General features: G+C 37.3%; 2 protein-coding genes across 2 annotated transcripts; one reads left to right on the forward strand and one right to left on the reverse strand.

Moving 5' to 3' along the window:
• The first annotated feature begins 5,034 nt into the window (after positions 1-5,034).
• hcar2 (hydroxycarboxylic acid receptor 2-) lies at positions 5,035-8,878 on the forward strand. Its single transcript, XM_066653135.1, has 2 exons — positions 5,035-5,111; positions 7,933-8,878. The coding sequence occupies exon 2, from the start codon at positions 7,940-7,942 to the stop codon at positions 8,876-8,878; it is 939 nt and encodes a 312-aa protein (XP_066509232.1). The 5' UTR covers positions 5,035-5,111; positions 7,933-7,939.
• A 556-nt stretch (positions 8,879-9,434) lies between these two features.
• Positions 9,435-14,915, reverse strand: LOC136687675 (zinc finger protein 391). The gene is made up of 3 exons (XM_066662195.1): positions 14,832-14,915; positions 14,354-14,564; positions 9,435-13,974 (listed from the first exon to the last, which is right to left on the reverse strand). Exons 2-3 carry the CDS (start codon positions 14,553-14,555, stop codon positions 12,473-12,475), a joined length of 1,704 nt encoding a protein of 567 aa, XP_066518292.1. The 5' UTR covers positions 14,556-14,564; positions 14,832-14,915; the 3' UTR covers positions 9,435-12,472.
• Between the last annotated feature and the right edge of the window lie 573 nt (positions 14,916-15,488).

The following is a 15,488-nucleotide window of genomic DNA, read 5'->3' on the forward strand; positions in this document are numbered from 1 at the left end:
ACTTTCCTACCACTGTTTAAAAACATAGTACATGGTTTGGCTATTCAAATGTTTCCAAATGTGTGAGTGAATGGTGCCTTGTGATGGACTGGCGCCCCGTCCAGGGTGTGTTCCTGTAAGTGCAGTGATTCCGGGCAAGCTGTAGACACAATGCGATCCTGAACTTAATGAAATTATTAAAGCTTGCAAACATTTATGTCAAGCCCATCCTGACAGAACACATACATACACATGGATTAGCCACAACATTAAAACCACCTACCTAATATTCTGTCTGCCTAAAGAAATCTGCAATTTTATTTTCATACTATTTTTAATTAATAAATTACTTAATATTGAAGTATAGCAAATGTTTCCTTCTGTAAATGTATGAGCTTTCAATTTTACAGAGGGTAACTTGTCTACCTTGATTGATCCTCCATATGCTGCATACATATGTTTATTATACGCTCTATCAATTTAATGAACCTATTACTTGGAAAACGCTTTGTGGTGTTTGGAACTCTATATCTGTTGCGACGTGGAGAATTTCATGATTTCTGGTGCTGTCTGAACAGAGCAGACAACCAGAGCTTTTCCACATTTACAAAAAAGTGAGACTCTTTGTCCCAGGCTGACGAGACACAAAAGTGCATTGAACTCAGTGTGTATGCAAATATTTACATACACCTGGGGCAGTTTGTAAATAAATATTATCTTATCTTATTAATGTAAATATTTACACACTGTACTCTAGTACACTACATTTGAAATGGTAAGCTGACCATAAGATCAAATGACACTCAGGGGAATACCTTAGAGTGAATTTCCAACAATGTTCTGCACATTTATCACCTTTCACCCACACTGAACCATTCTGACTTTGAGTTTTTTATATTTAAGGAGCAATTTGTAATATATTTACTGTACTAAAATATAAAATGGCCAGGGTGGGTCATCTGAGATTAAGGAAACATGTTAAACGGAAGCACTGGCATTTATGACAGTAGTGTTGCAGTCAATATATACTTTGAAGAGTGTCTGTTCCGGGGGTTAGTTTATTTATTTATTTATTTTTGGCCTGTGATCTTGCCTACTACCCAATCCCTAATACCATTTCCATACCCTGGGTTGTCAGGTTTGAAACAATAGCAGAAGGTAAACAGCCATGGAAGCAAATAGTGACAATGACCTAAAAAGCATAAAATAAAGAGTAAATACCACTAATATGTCTGTAAGATTGAGACAGCTTAGAACTCAACAAGACAAATCCTGAGTTGAAAAAAAATCACTTCCAAAAATCTATAAAGGTACAGACTACAATGTATGCATTAAAGCCAAATTAGCATCCCACACAAAAAAAAAAAAAAAAGTGTGTCCCCACTACAAGCCAGTTAACTAATACACTCGAGCTTCTATGAATTTTGCTTCTGTAATTATACTACTTCTAAAAAATTAGGGCTTTTTAAATGTGATGCCATTGAAGACATTTTTTTTCTCTGGAGGAATGTTGTCTGGGTTCATTAAAGAGTTGACTTGAAAGTGTGTCCTCTGCAAATGAACCAGTATTCAGCATGTCTTTAAACTCTATAATTTTAACTGTGCGTGCACACACACACACCATGGCCAAGAGAACGGGAAGCTCTGCAGCAGCACGTTTAAAACCAAGGTCACCATGCCGAAAGCCATCTGTAGGCTAGAGGGTTGAAAAATCCCTGGGCTGTAGAACAGTGAAACAGCCCTCTCTGTATTAAAGAGCTACATTTGGAATGAGTTGGAGAAGTGTTCAGATCCAGAACTAATGCTCTTGTGAATGAATTCCATCAAATCTTTACAACAATAATATTCAACAGTGCAGGGTGGTGGCTGTGTAGTGTTGCTGTCCCACAGCTCCTGAGTCCTGGGATTATGGGTTCAAACCACGCCTCGGGTCACGGTCTGTAAGGAGCTTGGTGTGTTCTCCCCGTGTCTGTGTGGGTTTCCTCCCATGGTACAACATGCTGGTACATGTGTTGGCTCTTCAATTGTCCATAGGTCTGAGTAAGTGATGCCCTGTGTCTAGTGATTCCAAATTGGTTTTTGACCAATCACAACCTTGAACAGGACACGGCAGTTGAAGAAAATGAATGTCCCAACCTCTAGTACAGGAAAGAATGTAACATTTCCTAGTGATACCACTGATTGCAAAAGAAACACTGGGTGAGTGGGTCTCAAGCTTTTGGTTATATAGTTGTATGTAACTGATCTGATATTATTTCTCAGAGTTGACTGGACTTTCAGAGCCAAAAGCACAGCTAACACTGAATCCCATCTTGATTTGTGCATGTGTAGTCTTATATAGGAGTGTTCTCTGGTGTTTTATTGCAGAGTACAGCATGTAACAAATCTATGAGGAAATCTCCTTATATGGGAGTGAACGCAGCGATGTGAGGAGCCCACTCAGTTTAATATGACACTACATAAACAAAGGGGTTTTAAGCACGGATTTAGATATTGCTCAGATATGGCTTTCTGGCTGTAATAGAGCTTAACCACTTAACTTTTATAAAGATTTTTTAAAATTTTAGATGTTTTATTGTAATGACACAGCACTACAAACAAACTGAGGCTCTACTGTCTACACATCCATGGCAGAGAATTCAAACACTGAACAGTGAGAGCACACACTACTAGTGTTACACCAGCCAGCTACAATTCCTAGGGAGCAGTTAGAGGAGGGAGCGATGCATGTTGAGGAAAAATAAATCTCTTATCCTTCCCTCCCTAACCCCAGTTTTCTGCTCGTCCAGGAGATTGAACCAATGACATTTCAGCTGAAAGCCTCTAACATTTTAGTCCTCGTAAATGAACTTGAATTCAGTAATATGGTCAGATCATGTGAACATGCATTTAAATGGAAATCCTATCAAACTTAGAATACTTTAATTCACTGATGTATTTGTTATAAATGATTCCAATTTCTTTATGGTGGTGGCAATAGGTCTCATGATTCCTTTAATGCAAAAACAACCACTTTAATCGCAGCAGGTAGTGTCCACCTACCAACATGTGTTTTTGGACTGTGGGAGGAAACCCATGCGGACACAGGGAGAACACACCAAACTCCTCACAGACAGTCACCTGGAGTGGGACTCGAACCCACAACATCAAGGACCCTGGAGCTGTGTAACTACGACACTACCTGCTGCACCACTGTGCCGCCCCAATATTCTCTTTTGCATTCATTTAATATATATGTGTCTGCAATTGGCATTTGTTGTATTATTTGTGTTATATTAATGGTACTACATATTGTTATTTGCTGTCAAGCTGTTGTATATTCCTCTTGATCACCCACCTCAGTGTGATGCTAAGAGTTAGGGGACCATGGTGGTCTAAATGATGTTTGTTTGTGCCGTATAATAGGATTACACCAGTAAATAGCCAGGTGAAACAGAAAACCTGCTGAAGTCAGTGTCATTGATGGCAAAGCTAAGATATTTTGTAATAGAGATTTCTTAATTTTTGTGCAGTCATTTTAAATAATTTGTAGAGAAATATTTTTACAACACGTTACAACATCCTACACATACCTCTCTGCCATAAATTAATTTTTAAAAGTTAATTTTAGACCAAAAGCTGACTTTAAATCAATTTCTCAAGCAGCAGGCAGAGTATTTGTAACACTTTAATATAATAACTTTCTCTGATGACCTTATGTTTCTTTATGTATCAGGTTCCTGAGGACATTTCTGACTTGATATGCATGTCTACAATCACTTGGATTCTGTTTAGTTACAAGCTATTATTTTTAATTTTGCAACTTAAATTGTGGTCTGGAAAAGAATAATGATAGTATTCTGGAGACTTTCACTGTGGCTTGTGTGATGCCTATTTGTTACGAGCTGTTAAAATACATTAAAGATCACTGCACTTTTTCCCTGGTCTTAGGCCCTAGACACTTGACTTTAGCACTGAAATGAATAAGTCTGAGGAATACTAATGGATACAATTTTCTTTGAAAATAAAACAAATCTCCATCTACTGTATGGTGCAAGTTTAAATAATAAGCATTGTGCATATATTCCTCTGAAAATAATACAGTAAATAAAAGAGTAATTATACAATAAAAATGAATAATAAACAGCAATTGTATCTATTTCCAATGGCTCTCATCAGTGATCCACTGTATGTCCAAACCTTTATAATTAGTAAACACAGACACTGTGGAAACGCATCCAGCACTATCTAATACCTTTAAGTGTGAGCTGGAGTGCTGTTTGTATTCATAATCATCTTACATCAATGCTCTTGTGGCTGACTGCAATCAAACCCAAACAGCAACACTTCCAATATCTAGAGTAAAAACCTTCCCTGAAAAGAGGGACAAACTAAATATTAATTGACCTTTGAAATGCTGTCATTACTTGATGAAATACTTCAGTGATATAAAGAAAATCTTGTTACAATTAATATTTGTGATAATGAAACAATTCATTTTACAGACAAGTAGCACAATATCTGCTCATATGAATTGTTTCAAATCACTCTACTCTTTGTCTTCAAGATTCGAAATTAGCCAGGAGGCTTCGTCAGCTCCATGTAACAAATGACACTTTGTTACACTAAATTTCAGAAGGGTACCACTGGACGGTTGCATCAGTTGTTTACTTCCAAATTTCCGTCAGGCTCCAATGGCAAATTGCATCATTGCTGATCGGTGTGAATGATGAGGACTTGCCAGAACATGCTCTCCAAATGAACCTGTCTTTTACTTAATTCCATAGACTCAAAAACTAGACAAATATTTCATTGCTGGAACTGAAATAGTGTATAATAACTAATTTGATTTACTTATTTGACTCATTTTAATCTCCTACATTGCACTTTGAATATAATGCTGATGGTGAGATGACCTGGGTTGGAAAATCTCCATGCCCCACCCCTTCTCTGAAACTGTCTTAACTCTGATTGGGTGCTCAGGTTCCCCATGGTGTTGAATCATGGGTGCTGGGATGTCCTTGTACCTGAGGCTGGAACAGGTCCTATGACAGACAAACAGACGTGCATATTTCACTCCAGCTCTCAGAAACTGCCATAACTTCCCCCTGTGTGGACTTTGGACTGAGGAGGAATAATTTCCCACAACGCCGGTGAGACTTTCTATCGGTCTCTTTCCTATTACACTCTCCTATCACACTGAGTTCTAATTTCTAAGTGATATGTCTGATATTGTTTGTGGTGAAAATATTAAAATATATTTTTAGTCATTTTCTAGTCATTTCTTACTTGAAGTAAATACATTTGCTCAATAAAATGATCTATTTATTGTCGGATATTTAAATGGTGTTTAGCATATGTTTTAGAATGAGAACATTTATCTGCAAATATACTGACCCAATTCTACTGATTCATTTCAAGATAAAACAATTATTAACTTAAATAAATAATGACATAAATCAAAGAAGTCTCAAAATGAGCGATACAGTATATAGGCTATACCAACAAATTTGACTTGTCTTGACTAGAGTTTTATAATTTCAGTTCCAATTATCTTTTTTTTTTTCCAGTGTATTTCAGAAGCTAATATTTTACATGCAGAATGTTTGATTTGTTTTAAAACTTCATTGGATAGTTTTGTTTTTAGAATAAAGATTGATTTTTAATGTGAAGATTTGTTAGATCAGTCGTATAAATAATAGATTCTTCTTGGAACAATACATTCAAGACATCTGCCAGATAGAAGCCTCTATTTTATAAAAAAGCTTTTGACTTATTTTGAAAAGGCTGCTCTTTGGATTGTATCCAAAATTTCACAATGAAGGGACCAATAGACACGCTCCAAAATTAATTTACAACAAAAATTCTGTTCTATTTACACACATTCAAAGAATACAATGTTTTTACCTTCCTCTATGAAGTTAAGTTTGTGGTGGTAGAATGTTTTGTGCAGGAAGCATTGACACATCATACATATATCATCCTTTGGCCAGACTAACTTTGACCACAAATTACATTGGTTTTGCTTGGTGAACTGATCAGTTCAAATATCAAGACAGGAAAATGAGCCAGTAGTTTACACATGTGCAGCATTCACATGGTCATAAACCGATATCTGTATGGGCTTGTGGTTATGAGGCTATTACATTTATTTGTAAAGCATTAATAGGCAATACAGTTAGTGCATAGTTATCACAAGCCCAGGTGGCATCTTTTTTCATTTGTGGGTCTCTGTGTCAGTCAAAAGGAGTGATCAAGGGATGAGGTTACATACATAAATGGAGACCTGATCAGTCGTTCAAAATACCTGTTTAATCTGGTGAGCATAAGTTATTGCATAAGATTATTTAATTTATTAGGGAATCATTTTCTTTGATGTAGTGAAGTGTAGGTAATACTTCTATGCAGAAGACTACAGTTCTATTCCCTGCCCAGGCAAGCACACCATGCTCCATCAATAAAAAGTCCATGCAAGACTCCCAAACACTATATTTGGCTGTGACTGTAACATGATTAGGGCAGCACGGTGGCGCAGTAGGAAGGGACCTGGAGGTTGTGGGTTCGATTCCCGCTCTGGGTGACTGTCTGTGAGGAGTTGGTGTATTCTCCCTGTGTCTGCGTGGGTTTCCTCCGGGTGCTCCGGTTTCCTCCCGCAGTCCAAAAACACACGTTGGTAGGTGGATTGGTGATGGAATGTGTGTGTGTTGCCCTGTGAAGGACTGGCGCCCCCTCCAGGGTGTATTCCCGCCTTGTGCCCAATGATTCCAGGTAGCCTCTGGACCCATTGCGACCCTGAACTGGATAAGAGGCTACAGATAATGAATGAATGTAACATGATTAGAATTAATAAAACACTCTGGATTAGTTGTAAATATAAATATCTTGCCATCTATTTCCAAAAGTGGGTAAGAGTAAATGGTTTAAATGAAAGCTAAAAAAGGTGTAAATAACAAGGAAAACTGCTGATGAATATTCTGCCATTTTCAAGAATATAGTGAGATAAAATCATATATGCGCAGTATAAACCAGACACTATCATATATAAGTTTCTAAAATGTGTGTCTCTTCAGCAAAATACACAGCCTTGAGCACTTATCTTTTTTCACCATCATGGTTTTGTCTTTCATTTACATAGACAGTGCTGTTAGACACCATTAGACAAGAGTATTATTGATAGCAAAGTGAAATCAAGATCTGAAAAATGATAGAAAAGCAAATATTCTGTATATTAAATCTGGAGCTCCTCTGCCGAAGAGGTCATTTTCATACTTTGGACAAATAAAGGCCTACATTTCTTGGTCATAATTTATGAGTCAGCAAGATCATTTTAATAGAGCACATTTTTTAAATAAAGCTCAGTTACACAAGATCTAATTGTTTATTCATTTTTCCATGCATTAGCACAAAACATAGTTGTACCAATTATTGGGCATGAATAATCATATTCACATCTTTTTAACAGGATTATTTGCATTTATTTATTTTAAATGTTCTGTGAACCTACCTCAAATTTTGCATTACATATTTGATGCATCAGGATGTTTACATGCCATAGTTTCCTGCATTGTTACTTTTAATAGGCACATATTACAAACAGAGAATCTTTATTTTAAAAGGAATCGCCCAAAAGTGAGACTTGAGAAGAAATGCAATTTTATCGCCTCTTCTCATTTTATATATATTTTATCAATACCCTTATTTGTTTTTTTCCCTTTTGTTTGCTTTGCTCCATTTAACCTTGTCTTTACGCACTCACATAAATATGTATCCAGTGCTGTGAATAGAGACTCAGATGAGGAGTCACAACAACTCGGAAGTGTCTGCTCACTGTGTAAGAAACAGAACATAATCAGAATTATTGATTTCATGCCGTGTCCTAGGGAGATCTCCTTTAACAGTATTGTTATGGCATGGAATTCTGGTTCCTATCACCACCAGTTTTTGCATATAACCGTGTGTACCTTCATATTCCAGAAGTGAGATGCAGACAGCCGTCTACACAAACGACTCCCTGCTCCTTACCCAGCGTCCACTCAACATCTCTACAGCAGCTGTGACAGTATATGCCATGTGCCAGCACATGCCTTCAGTCATCCTGTTCTACCTGGGTCTGCAGTTCATCAACATGTTCCTGGGCATTCCAACCAACCTGATGGTACTTTGGCTCATCAGCAAGAACAAGGGCGATTCGTCCACCTCAGATATATTCATAGTCCACCTGGCCGTGCTGGACACATTCTTCTGCCTGACACCACCGCTGGAGCTGGCAAACCTGGTGTACCTAACCTCCAGCAGCACCTGGTATGTCCTGCGTTTCTTCTATGGCATTAAGGACTCCTCCCCACTCTTTTTGTCCTGCATCTGCCTGGATCGCTACATGGCTGTCCTGCACCCCATCACCTTCACAAAGCTGAAGGACCGCAGGCATCGGCCAGTATGTGCCGGCATCATGTGGCTGATCATTCTGGCCTACGCCGTGCTCAAATGCATAGACTCTATCCCCAGCTTCAACAAGGTCTTCACAGTCATGATTCTGGTTTGCTTCAGCTTTATGGTCTTTTGCAACATTTCCATCCTCTGGGCTCTGAGGCTGTCTGGTCCGGGCCGTGACGAGATGCACCCGGTCAAGAAAAGGGCCTTCAAGATGGTTCTTATCATTCTGGCCATTATAGTCTTCAACTACTTCCCACCCGTTGCCCTCTTCCCATTTCAGGCTTATTTCTCTCCGGATGTATTCACGTGTTACATCCACTACATAGCCTTTGGGTTTATGGACATCAGCAGCAGCATCCAGCCACTGCTCTACCTGTCCAAGGAGCAGCTGGAATGTCAAACATGCTGTTGCATATGCTGCATCACCAAGGAGACAGAAAATACAAACATAAATGTGTCCTCTACAGTTTACACTATAACTGGTTAGGACGTAAACTAAGCAAATACAAATTAATTTGATCATCAATATAAATTGATGTAAGCAGATGCATGCCTGTAAGTGACTGATGGTAATTATGGTATTTTGTTTAACTGGACATAAATAATTTGTAAAAAATGTATTCATTGTCTTTATTTTGAACCTTCTGTGTGGCCTAGAAATATCCAACATTACAGAACTTAATACTAAATAACAACAAAATATATAATAAATGCTAACTAAAAAAAAAGAAATATATTACCTTTTGCAAGATGAATTTACATTCATGAATAAACATTAAACTAAATAAATATACAATAAAAAAAACAATGCATATTATTAATTTGGATTTACTATCTAAAAGGTTAATATGAAAGATGAGACACAGGAATTCTTTTTTTTTTTTGGGTCATAAATTTGTGTAACTAAACTTATATCCTTTCACAGCATTGTAAACTTTAAGCTCCAGCAATTTTACATTTTTCCTCATGTAAGCCATACAAGCCACAGGATCTGTGGTGCAAAACATAGAAAGAAATATTTCAGACAGATATTGTAAGATTGGTTTAAGGTTTATTTGAACAAATATTGCAACATTATTTTAAGGAATATTAAAGTGAATTAAAAATCAAGCCGTGAAATGATGCCAGCATCTAGCTAGTTCCAGGAATCACACAAAAGCTTAATTTGATAAAATGGCACTACAATTAATACACTTCTGCTGTAACATTGATTAACGTTGATTAGATTAAGGTAAACGTCCATTAGACACCATATTGGTTCCAGTGTCATTGTGCATAATTTCATTAGGGAATCAATGTTGAATTTTATCTTAATGTTTCTTCCACTTTTGTACAATGCGTGGTCAGCTACCACATACAATTCAGATATTTCCCTGTATTATTAAAAGAACAGAAAACGTATGGACTAAAAACACTCTGGTAAAACGAGTCAATGTGCAATCACACAAACATGTGCCCATTGGCTTTTATAGTAAACCTTTTTTAAACTTTAATTTCTGTTCTTTTAAAAAATACACAGATTTTTGACTGTGGCAATCCATATGTTGTACAGCAATGATTAGATTAGAAAATGTATAGAGTAGTCCTTTTAAAACACAAATCATCAGTCCTTGCAAGTGACTTTTTCTAATAACCTTGCCACAAAATCACACCTACATTTATTTAACTTTTAGTTAAAAAACTCTGCACATCCTATAATTACCTTATGCTGTTTAAGCAATTTTAAGCTATGCCTTTAAAAACCATGCATATTCTATACTACATAATTACCATACAATTCCAGTCAAAGTTAACACATTGCATCCTTAGATCTCCAATATTAACTCTGGGCTTGGAGTAGTGGAATGGGGTTCTCGAGTGTTGAAGAACCACTGATAAACTTAGAGATGAGTATCATAATTTATTTGTTTTTAATTATTCTTCAAATACAATTAAATCCCAACAGCAACGTCTTTACCTTTGCCATTTCTGATAAACTTAAATTTTGACTGTATTTCTGTCACAGTAAACTTCAGACACCAAAGATGCATTTGGATTGAAGTGTGTTTGAGATTGTAAAAAATAAACAAAGTATTTCACCAAATTAAGTACGATAAACCCCTTTTAGCACACCAAGTCGCATGGCCAATAACTCACTACAGTCTACTTCCAATATTAAACTAATTATATTCACATTAAATGTTTTTAAACTCCTATATATACACACTAGACTTGTGCAATATTATGATTTGTTTCCCCCTTCATGGTCTTACACTTTCATCACATACAATATAATATATATTATATGGTGCATGTTCACAGAAGCCCTGTGTGTGTTTTCTTTTTTTGTGTGGGAGTGTGTGTGTTTTGGGCAAGAGAATGAGGAGATATTAATGGTCAATTTGCAGTTTAAAGCGAAAATTCTGTTAGTGTACGGTGTGCCTGTGTCTGACAACAGTTCAAAAAGCACCAAGGCTTGTGTGAAAATAATAAAATAATGCCCTTAACATGGGCAAAAAGGCTACACAAATTATTAAATAAGGATTTCTGAGCACAGTCAAAAACTAATAATGAAAAAAACAACCAATAAATTACCAGCCTATTTTTCTAAGACTTTGTTCACAAATATCTGGAGGTTTTTAACAAAAATAGTTTGTTCTCTGTTTTTAAAGTAATATCTCAATAATCAAATGTGCAATGGGGATTGTCTAAGTTGCAGATGAAATGCAAGAGCAGCACTTTTTTGTTTTGTGTGTGCGCTAAGTTTTTTGTCTTAAAATGTGTATCACATTTATGTAAAATGGTCAATTGTGGGGAAGAATCAATATCGCACAAGCCTACACACACAATGGAGTCAAAAAGTTTGAAATTACAATGAAAATGTTATACATTCTTTTAGATAACACCATGGATCTGAAAAGGAATTGCATATTTTTAACCACATGCCTTAAAATTTGACCATTCTAATTTACTACAAAGATATTTATTACAACTATTTTTGTATGTTTTTTTTTTCTCTTAATGGATAGAAATGTAAAAAATATCAGGTTTTAAATGCTGTCATTCATTAGTGGACCTCATTGTACCACATCTGCAAGCATTTTGAAATCACCACATTTAGAGGATTTTGACACAGCTTCTTAAATATGTAGCAAATTAACAACAATTAGTTAAAAAATGTGTTTAATTGCTGAACATTCGGCTGATTCCTTCTAGTTTGGGTCCTGTGTGTTTCCATTTGTTTATCACTTGCATTAATGTTAATTTTCAATTTTCAAAGCATGTTTTGTTTTACATTGTTTTCTGTCCTAATGCTCGTTTTTAGACATCAAATGTATTTTATGGTCTACCCAAATGTTTTCCTTTTATAACCTCCATATTTTTTTTTTTCAAAACATGTAGTAGCTTTTAGACAAAGCTTTTACCACATTCTGTATTCGTTTTCCTTCTTGAAGAACTTTTAAAATCCTCTCCATTGTGTAAACAGGCACCTGTGTTGCTGGGGCTCATTTTCATTTAATTAGACAGGAGCGTGTTAAGGTCTGTAGTCGCTCTTTGTTTAACCACTTATCAGTTTGCATTTTAGATTTGTGCTGCTATTCATGGTAGAAAAACAAACTAAAAGTGAGTCAATATTTTCTTCAACATTGTGATTGTTTGTTTTTTTCCATCTTATAAAGTATCTGGAAAAAATTGCACTGGATTCATTCATTCATTCTTTCATTGCCTGTAAACGCTTCATCCAGTTCAGAGCCGTGATGGGTCGGGAACCTAACTGGAATCATTGGACGCAAGGCAGGAACACACCATGGATGGGGCGCAGTCCATCACAGGGCAATGTAGTGAATTCAAATAATTTAATTCCTTTGAGGAATGTTTCACAAAGCCAGAATTGTAAAGTTGAAAAAAAAATGTTTTATATCATATTTGTAATGTTTTTCTAGGAAATAAAAAGTTGGGCAACCAGCCTCCAAGTGTGATGATTCCATCATTTTTGCAATGAACTGTACATGTATTTCATGAAGCTCATTTGCACTCAGTAATTTCTAAATACCGTGTTCCCACTTTCATGAGTATTGCAATATCTCTATTGCAAAATTCATTATTCTGCATTTGTCTCTTCATTTGTAGCTTCCAGCTTCTGTTGTTTTCTTTGTGAAGACTCATGTGTGTAGTTTTTGGTATGAAGCAGCTCGTGTCTCTTTAGATGTCCAGTCCTGCTGAAGCTCTTGTTGCAGTGGGAGCACTTGTAGAGTCGCTCTCCAGTGTGAGTTAACTGGTGAAGTTTGAGGCTACTAGCCACTGCAAAACTTCGGCCGCACTCTCTGCAGCTGTACGGCTTCTCGCCTGTATGCATCCGCTTGTGGATGGTCAAGTGTCCCGCTTGGCTGAAGGTTTTTGAGCACAAGTCGCAGCTGTAAGGTCTTTCACCTGTGTGGATTCGGTAGTGTGTTTTGAGGTCTCCCATGCCGTTAAACCTCTTCCCACACTGACCACAGCAATATGGTTTTTCACCAGTATGAATTCGGATATGAGTTCTTAGGTTGCCAGCATTTGAAAAGGTTTTGGCACACACGCTGCAAACGTATGGTCGTTCGCCTGTGTGAGTTCTTAGGTGCACTTTCAACTGGTTGTGCTCAGTAAATCGTTTGCCGCAGTGTGAACAGCAGTAGGGTTTCTCACCAGTGTGTATTCTTTTGTGCACTCTGAGCTGGCCCTGATGACCATAACTCTTTCCACATATGTTACATGTAAATGGCCTTTCACCTGTGTGGATGCGCTTGTGATTTTTTAGGAGATCTGCTCGACTAAAACCCTTGCCACATATGTTGCAGGTATGCGCCCTTTCTGAGCTGTGAGTGCTGAGATGAATGTTAAGTGAGGCCATGCGACTGAAACTTTTGCCACAAAGGCTGCAGGCGAAATTCTTGCTTTGTTTTTCCTCTATTGAATCTGAAGTATTGCTTGACTGGTCCATGCTTACTTGAAGTCCCTCATCAGTTTCTAAAGCTACTCCAACATCTGAGTTAACCAACATAATTGAAGGATCAGTTGGAACTTGAATATCTGATTTTGATAAGCAGTATGCTGACCCTCCAGTACCAACCAGGTCCATACTGCTCCCTTCATCTTCACATATATAACCTGTCATGTGCTTATCTGACACTATGGTTACTTTCACCTCACTATCATTATCACTGTTACTGCTGTGGTCTATGGGAGAGCCAGTCTGACTGTAACATTCAGATTCAGAAAAATTTTCCTCAAGACTTTCTTCTTTAAAACAATTAGTTGTGAAATGAACAGGCAACTGACTACTGGAGAGGTCTATAGCAGAGCCATCATCAAACTCTGACTCATCCTTTACATATGTTGATATAGTACTTGGTATATCTTTGTCTAATTGAGGCACACCATTCTCTGATGTTTGGTGGACTGATTTCAGTAACCTCAGTTTTGAATCTCTGACCATCTTGGTCTGACTTTCATTCTGTTTCCTTGGGCCTGGACCTTTGCCTCTCGTTTGAGTAGATGTACTGGTTGATTCTTGAAGAGAAGTCTGTCCTGGTAAGTCCAAACCAAAAACAGCAACTTCCTCATTCTCTGCAAAGCAAAAAAAATAAAAAAAAATAATCCAATACTAACTATAGTATTCTATATAATTTACAAATTTTAAATCACTTACATTTTACAGGAAATATCCCTAACCAACCATACTATGAAAACCCTTTTATAGTATGAAGAATACACAAGAAGGAGAAACAAAACAGCATCTTCTGCACAAAAGCGATAGTGGCACAATGGCTTAAAATACAAAATGGAGGTACAAACCAGGTTAATTTTCCTGCCTATAAACTGGAAAAGACAAGGCGGTAGCAAATGCTAGCTACGTTTTACAAGCAGGCTGTTGCTATGTGGGACACACAACAGCATATCCTATAGAATACAAAAAGTACAACAAATTAAGATTATTAACACATACCTATCTTTATGAAGCTTGGTATCGCCTCTTGTGCGTTAAGTCTTTTCCTGAGGTCTTCGTTTTCAGACACGATTCTCCGGATTTCTCCCTGGTACTCGGACAGAGTCTGGTCCACCGAGTCCAGGATATTATTCACGGTCGCTTTGAAGATTTCATTCAGAGAGGACTCGAGGAAAGCTTTCAGGTTTTTGGAGCTCGCCATTTTCCAAATCTTATAAATGAGCAAAAATGATCAGGATCTGAAGCTGGACACACGGTTCTTTCAACAGTTCATTGTTTGTTTTGTTTTGGTTTAAAACAAAGAACAACCGGTTTTTCACTGGAGTTAGCCTGGTAGCTAACGTTACCCTCTGCAGGAATAATAGTCATTTAACGACTAGCTACGTTTTCGCTGAAAATAGTACAGGTATATATGGTCTAAGTCTCACAGATTGATACTGTTTACATTCGTGTTAATAAGGAGAACGGAAAAACAGACCTGTGCGGAGCCGTACAGAGAGAGAGTCTGAGCGGTTCTACGGTGGCTGGATGTTATCGGGTTTAACGGGTCTACCGCCCCTTCAGGTTCGGAGCACAATTTCTCAGCCACCTTCGCTATGTTTGAGTTATACCCTTTCACATTAAAATACCATTAAGTCGGTTTTACCACCAAGAAGTGAAACAACAACAACAACAACACACACCTTAAACCGCAGCTCACATGAGATGAAGTATTGCATTGATTTGTAGTCCCTGAGTGAACCGTCTATTCTCCAAACTGGGGATTTCCCCATATGAGAGTGGCCATGATTAAAACTGGTTTGGGGCACACCCAGGCTACTGTTCCCCCAACATATGGGATAAAATGGCTGAGATCTGATTTTAAATATTACCTGACAAATTCAACTGAAAAACAAGTTGCTAATTTAACTACCAGCAAAGACAATGATGCCTGTTTTATCATTAGAACAATGGATAACTGTTGATGAATTACAAACCATACACCTTGAAAACAAACCATATCTCTGTCCAATTAAAAAAATGTATCTCCCAAAGTAGTAACTTAACATTCATTCATTCATTCATTATCTGTAACTGCTTATCCATTTCAGGGTCGCGGTGGGTCCAGAGCCTATCTGGAATCATTGGGCGTAAG

The sequence above is a fragment of the Hoplias malabaricus genome, chromosome 2 (assembly GCF_029633855.1).
Source record: "Hoplias malabaricus isolate fHopMal1 chromosome 2, fHopMal1.hap1, whole genome shotgun sequence".
Lineage (NCBI taxonomy): Eukaryota > Metazoa > Chordata > Actinopteri > Characiformes > Erythrinidae > Hoplias > Hoplias malabaricus.